The sequence below is a fragment of the Anopheles darlingi genome, chromosome 3 (genome assembly GCF_943734745.1).
Source record: "Anopheles darlingi chromosome 3, idAnoDarlMG_H_01, whole genome shotgun sequence".
Lineage (NCBI taxonomy): Eukaryota > Metazoa > Arthropoda > Insecta > Diptera > Culicidae > Anopheles > Anopheles darlingi.
Window position 1 is genome coordinate 9,028,967 of NC_064875.1, and position 7,500 is coordinate 9,036,466.

Sequence of the window (7,500 nt, forward strand, 5' to 3'; positions counted from 1 at the left end):
TGACGCAGCCGAAGGATGATGTGCGTTCACGGTAGGTTGTTAGTGTGGTTGCTGCTGCTTACACCACCGTTGGTGTCAGTGGTGGTCCCGGTGTCGGCCACACCGGTACCCCGGAAGGTGAAGAGCCCGCCGGTGTCCGCCGAGGAGCTCGCACCAATCATCGGTTACGTGCTTCATCGGCCGCCAGTTGAGGTCATTGCAACGCAACCACCAGCACCACCAGCAGCAGCAGCAGAACCAGAGGACAGCACCGGTAATGGACAGAAAGATGCCGATCCCGATCCCGAACCGGGCTGTGAGACTGCAGCTCGACCGAAACGGCGTACTCCGGCCAGCAGTGATTCCAGTAAGTGACCACCGGGAGCACCTCCACCTCGGATCGTCATAGTTGGTCTCATTTGGCCCCCTCTCGCTTCTCTCTTTCCCTGGCGCACACACACACACACAGGTACAACGGTGTGGCAATGGCTGAAGGGCAACGATAAACCCGAGGACAACTGTTTGCTGATGGCGATCGGTGGTGTGGCCGGTGGAGGCGCCCTAACCGGAGCCTTCGTCGGTGCCGGCATCGGTAGCATCTTCACCGGTCCCGGTGCCATCGTCGGTGGTATCGTCGGCGGTCTGGTCGGTGTGTTCGGTGGGCTGAGTGTGGGCACGAGGGCCGGTGCCGTGGCGTGTGACAGTTCGGTGTGACGTGCGGCACACAGGTTTTGATAATAAAGTCCCGTTCTTAAGTGTTACCATTCCGCGCCCTTCTTCTTCTTCCTCCTCTTCTCGATGGCGCGTGAAAGTGTGTTTTTGCGGAACGGAATTGTAAAGCAGGCAACAAATCGCGAAAGGCTGGCCACCACTACCACCACCGCTGCTTCCATCGAGCCCATTGTGACACACGTATGCTAGTAGTGTGCTCGAGCGTTCTCCTTAGCAATAAGCCCAACGTGTTACATGATGGCCACGGTTACAGCGGAAGAACGAGTGGCCAACAACCCGGGGGTTGTTCCTGGATATGTGTGTGAGTGTGTGGTGTGTGTGTGATCATACATAAAACATAAGGGTTGTAGATTGCTCGCTAGTGTGTGTGTGTGTCTGTATCAGTGTGTATGTGTGTGTATGTGTGCGTGTGTGGTACATTTATTTATCACCCATTCCCGAGCCAGCGGCAACATAATCATCCTGTTGGCCTCACAAGAAAAAGGGACCGAAGGGAAAGAGATGGTGTTGCATTCCCGCACATCCTGCGGACGATCGGACCAGACCATCCATAAGTAAAACGCACCAGCACCGGTGTACTCCCATCATCAATATTGCATATGATTTTTTATGTAAACGCAGCGGCACACAACAGCAGCATAAGACGACGACGGAGAAGAAGAAGGAAGAGACGTGCGGACGTGGAGAGCAAAAAGAAAACCGAACCCGGGTTCCACCGAGAACGTCCTCGTTGTAATGGTCGTTTTGTAAGGATATTTATGTGTCACTGCACACACACACACACATGTGGGCTTCCTGGAAGAAGCAACCACCGGCTGTGTCTGGATGGGAAGGTGAGGAGCAGATGAAATGTTGTTTTGTTTCGAGCCACAACCATATTTACACCGGCCAACACTATGGCGCCCCATTACTGTTGAGTGTTTAAGGAACGTGGTCACTTCGAGGTTGTGTGGTAAAGTTTCCTGCATTTCCTGCAAGGGAAAGGTGGTGAGGGGGAGTGCTTGAATGCGTGTAAATTAATGTTCATTTGTTTGATGTTTACCACGTCGCCGCACTCGTCGTGGTGAGTGTGGTAGCGGTGGTGATGGTAGTGAGAAGACGGCTTTACGGCTTTACTGCAATGCACCGCAGTATGCGACGACCTGGTCATCATTAGACCGCGGAGTTGTAATTGGAAAGTGGGTCATTTAATGCAACGGAACTTCAACCCTCCCGGTTGGTGACTGATGGAGCATAATTATACATTGCGCGGGAATAGCAATAACGTCGGTAAATGACGTCACGGGAGGGAGGGCATTAAACATTTAGCTCGTAGTTGGAATAGTCATAAAATGAGTTTTTAGGGAAAAAATCCCATTTTCAAACTACTCTCACTACATCTTCGCAGATGTTTATGCTGCTCTCTCCCCAGGAACAAGCATCAGTCATCAATAATTCAATCGATTACCTGGTCACTCCCCACTCTCCCCCTAGGCCATTCTAGATAGATTGTCTCGTCAACTCATCTAAAAACTCATCAGCAGCCACCATTAGGCAACGCTGGATAACACTAAATGAATGTTACGCTCGTGCTCTCTACCTTCATGCGGACGGTATGCTTTTTTTGCAAAGTGCTCCCCAATGCTACGAGGAATAGCAGGAGAAGCTAACCTAACCAACCGCAGATGGAGACGACGACCCATTCCGTTCCGTTCCGTTTTTACCGTTCATTTCCCCCCGAAATTGTTTTCGCAAACAATCAACGCGTGGGGAGCGCTCGCGAACCCATTGCGAAAATGGAATGACGACGACGACGAGCGCGTCCATGTGATGAGTTTCCTTTCCTTTCCTTTTACACACAACGAACGCACACACAGACACATTCGTGTTACCTTGACTACCGCTGGACACCGCAGTAGTCGGGGAGAGCGAGCGAAAGAAATCCAGGACACGCGTCCCCTTTACGTTTCGCCACAATTCGTCCAGTAAACACACCGATACCGTGACACACACTCACATGTTGGAGGGGATTCCATTAATGGAAAAGATAAATGAACCCCAGGAAGAGCCAACCACCCCCCAATGTATGACGTGGCACAGTGTAGCCAAACAATCGCACCACCACCACCAGCAACAACAACACTAGAAGCTAGCAGGAGAACTGGCCAAGCGGGTTGTTACAAGCCACTATGCATGTCCTGGTGCTCACCGCAAAGTAGTGTACACGCAGAACCCGGGCACCAGACGCCCGGGTATGACATAAGATACTTAGAGGTTTCTGCTACCGGTTTGAGAGTGAACTGGAAGCTCGAAAAAAGAAATGAACGAAGGACCACCAGACCCACCATCATCAGGACCTACTTCATCACTCCCAAAGGCCATCGACCTGCACCATTGTGGGGAGGAGGTAGTGGTGGCAGGTGAGCATTTGTTTGCGGGGAAAAGCAAATGGAATCATTCCACCATCACCACCACCACCATCAGTGACCGACAAAGGAAGAAAAGCTGGAAACAGCCGGATTCCCTCTTTCGGTACAATGAGACACGAAAGCAACCAGGTTGCAACACCATTCCTGGTTAGCACTTCCCCAACCCCAACCAACCGATGTAGTTGTCGGTGAGGTGAGAGCATTAACCGCCTCCTTCCAAAAACATGGTTTCCGGAACAGAGCAGAAGAAGCAGAAGTGCCAGAGAGTGTGTAGGGTGTGTAAGTGTTGTCTTATTACAACCGATGGGCCGTACAGCACAACATCGTTAAGCAGATTATGCTCTCGAGCAGCAATTGATTGGAGTGTTTGGTTGAACTGCTGGTTGTTTGTGGACGTTGCATAAGATGAATTTCGCATCCACAGCGCCAAGCTCCAAGCGCCAGGAAAGCCTTTTCTTTGTGTTGCAGCAATTGTACCACGTGCGATAAGGCATCACCATCACACAATCGGCAAATTGTTTCGACAAACAGCATGTCAGCACCGGAAAAGCGCCATTAGTCCGCCCACGAGCCACAAACGCACCGAAACACAAACACACTCACACACACACGCACACATCCAATTTCTCAAATAACAATCCAATTAATCAACCGTCAGTTAGATTATGCTAACTCGGCCGACCTGTGCACAGCGCGACAACACGCGGCGCACTCGCCATCGCAAAAGTGTTGCGTGTAGAGCAACGCTTAAGTTGGACATGGGGACATGGGGTCGGAATTCCAACGCAGCAGTTGGTACTGGCCGGGCCTTCTACCAGCAATACACGACAACAGCAACGCTCGCAAATGCAACCGAAACACGCAGCACTGGAATCGAGGAATGGCGCGAATTAGGACATTTGCTGTTTGCTGTTCGTCGTGGCCGGAAAACAAAGGAAACCAGGTGACTTCTGAATTTTCCCCGGTACCAGAGTGTCAGGAAGTCTTCCTTGCTTGCTTGCTTCCACTTCATTTGTTGGCTGTACTGGAAAGCCAAAATGAAGTATTCTTTTCCGTGGCGCCTAGTAATGCATCGCGATGTAGTGCCGTTGTTTGACGTGGCTGTCATTCTGGCGCGCCTTCCAAGTGCCTCCCCGGCGGTCACGGCGAGCAATTAAAATGGCGACACGAAATAATGCCAACGCTACACTGCAGATGTTCGCGTTCACTTCACTGGTTGACAACACTGGTCTCTTCAGACACGTAATTGGGCGTTGAGAGCCGCTGTCTTCAAATGGGAAGCCCCAAAATCGGCTCAGAAGCAAAGTAATGGCGCCCTGGTTCGTGTTGCGTCCTCTGTTTTTTCCTAATTTTCCGTACGGTTGGACTCCCCTAGGAAATACATACTTTAAGGGGTAATACCAGTCCCCCAGCCATAAAAGGAAAGGGGATTGCAGAATGGCTCCCCAAATTTCGCAGCCCAATACAATATTTAACGGTTCCCCCCCATTCGAACGGCGTGTTCGGAACATATAGACACTACCCAAGGCGTTTGACAGAAACGGAAAGGTATTGGAAAAGAAAATTAGCACTGAAGCGGTACAAATGAAGATTGATAATGCACTATACAAGGACCCCAGAGTAGTAACAGGAGAAACTCGATAGTGCGATAGTTTTCCAGTGCGCCCGCTTCCTTCTCCACCTTAACCGGACCGGAAGACGCCAGACAATGCCATTAGTTTACCTTCGGATCTTTCTTTCTCTCCGTCTCGGTTGTCCAAAAATTAGGGAACTTTTTTTGCCCCTCCGTAGGTTTTTCTCCCAATAGCACTCCTTTGCGATGCATAATTAATTCACCTCGAAACCCGGGCGCAAATAAATTCACCCGTAACGAAAGAACTCACACTATGAGCAGGATGCCACTGGACACGGTCAGCTCGATGTAACGCGATCCACAATGGGCGCTTTCCTCGATTCTTTCGCTTCTGGTTTTGCTCTGTCTTCTTCGAGCTTCCCTTTTCGTGTTTTCGGTCTCTGGTTTACCGGCACAAAAACGGGACAAATTTACGACCTTGAAGTGTGGCGACGCTTACGGTGTGAAGATTGCTGTAGAATTGAAGGTTTTTAGTCGCACGAAAATTCGGCATTTTTTCTTTCCAACACTTTTGCTACATTCTTTTTCGTGGTGCAGCATCGATTTATGCCGTGGAAAACCCTTGGGCTCGTCTGGACCGCAGTTTTCGCTTCGCTTGCTGCATTATTCGCCTCACCAAAAGACACATTTCCGTCTCTCTTACGCTCTCTCTCTCGTTCTCTGTCAAAACACCTCGGCCACGGAGTGTATCGACCTGGGTCGCAGGCGAAAAGCCGGAGAAGAACCACAAAGAACCAGAGCAAAGCTCATCCGTAAACCGCATCGCAGCCAGGATGCTGCGGAATTGCAGATAGCGGAAACGCGAACAAGAAACAAACACCGGAACGGCAACCGGAAGCAGGGAGTGCAGGGAGTGCGCTACTTGACCCCCAACCCTCTCTGCTCCTAGTGTAAGAGCGTGAAAAGTCAAGCAGAAAAACCGCCATCGCTAAGGCGCACAAATTTTCGAATCGTCCTCCCCACGGCACAGCCACTGTCCCCTTCAGACCAAGCCATTGGCGAGACAGACGATGTCTACAAAGCAAAAGCCTCACCCTGCTCGTGTCCTTCCGGACTAAGCCTTCGTTTTCTCGCCTCGGTGTTCGGAGCAAAAGATTGGAAAAACAACCATCGATTGGTGCTGCCCGTGACGCGGTCCACGAGGACCACGGCCACGACATCCGGACCCCGGCCAGCGGCCAGCGAAGACGAGGAAAGTGGAATTAGCATGCGGTATTCCGCGGTTTCGCTATCGCAGCGTCGTGCTAGTGGAATTGGAAACGGAACAAATTATCGGCGCGATGCAAAACAACGAACGACAAAAAAAACCAAGAAAAAAAAACCGATGGAGGCCAGATCACTTGCCCGGGGCACTTATTTCGCTTTATTTTTTGTCGCTTCTCGCTGTCGCGGTGTACTTGGCCTCCGGGGCTCGTTGTTTATCAATTAGCTTCAACTGAAGTGAATCGGTGGACCGGACCCTTTCGCGAAGGGCCCTGCCAGAAACACTTAGAATAATGAAACTGACTCCCTGGTCATGCGAGAAGTCCAAAAAAGCGTCGCTTTAAAGGCGGCATTTCCGTTTTCCATTTCACGCATTGATGTTCCGCTTTAAAATGTGAAAAATAAATTGAAGTTTTTGCCACTAGAACCAACAGAATGTTGCAGCAATTTGCCCAAATTACGGTAGCATCTTTTCATAAAAATAATCCATCCAACCCTCCTCCCCTTCGTCGGCCTCGTTGGCATCGTTAGAGTTTAATAAATTGATCCAAAACGAAACGAGATGCGGCACACCGGAACACCGGCGCTACATCGCTACACCGGGAAAGTGCATTCCAGTGCGGCCAGTGCGGCCAGACGAAGCGGGAAGGATAAGCCACGCTGATGAATTCGCTGCATTACTACTCGTCGCTTTGTACGAGCTGCTCGTTGTCGGTTTGCGTGGTGTGGTCCACCTTATTACACGCAAACATCTCGTTAATCTCGGTCTCGGTCTCGGTCCTTTTACTTCCATTTCGTTCCCTTCGTTCGTCCGTTCAGCAAGCAATGCCAGGCAACCATCAACCATCAACCGGTGTACGTCAAGATGGCCAGAACGTACCAGGTTGATACTCACCAGTCCACTGATGGACTGCCATCGAAGTCGCAGGCAATGGAGGAATGAAGGTAGGGAGGGAGGAAAAAACAAGAAAAGCCCTTTTGTGCATCCTGTGGGTTTCAGCGGGCGTGCAGGAGATAAGATTGATGGCATTTTCGCCCGGTTCTGGTACGCTCTCTCCCTCTCTCGCTGGCGCTCATACCTTGCTAGCTCTTGACGATTTATAAAAATTTGCGCAAAAGAATTAAATTACAATCCAGCATTTTCTTCTCTTTTTTTTTTGTTATCAACCGCGCCAGGCGCATCGCGAACCGGCAATGGCCAGGATTCCGTCGTTATCTCTCTCTCTCTCTTACTGTGTTGCCACCGTTGCCGCTGGGGCTATGGGCTGAGGGTTTTTGGAAACTAGAATAAATCATGTAACTTTCCCGCAGCAAAGCACAACGAACCCCGGGAGCGGAGGTGTGGAACAGTGGAATCCAGAGATCGTCCGGGACCCCCGTGAGAATCGAGCGCAGACGGTGCAGAGCGTGAGGCTTTTCCCGAACGATTTGACAGCTTTTTGGCCATGAAATGAAGTTTAATGGCTTTCCGGTAGTATCGGTGGAACCGCGTGGCCTACAGCGAGTCAGTGAGTGTGGAGGTGTAAAGTTTGTTTTATAAATTCA

At 50.6% G+C, this 7,500-nt stretch overlaps 1 protein-coding gene across 1 annotated transcript in view; it reads left to right on the forward strand.

The window, feature by feature from the left end:
- Positions 1-740, forward strand: part of LOC125957355 (uncharacterized) — a 1,015-nt gene extending 275 nt beyond the window's left edge. The window contains exons 1-2 of the mRNA XM_049690006.1: positions 1-346; positions 449-740. The exon at positions 1-346 is cut by the window's left edge and continues 275 nt beyond it. Coding sequence (XP_049545963.1) covers positions 16-346; positions 449-693 — 576 coding nt within the window. The 5' untranslated portion in view covers positions 1-15 and the 3' untranslated portion in view covers positions 694-740. The remainder of the gene's footprint in view (positions 347-448) is intronic.
- Positions 741-7,500: the final 6,760 nt, after the last annotated feature.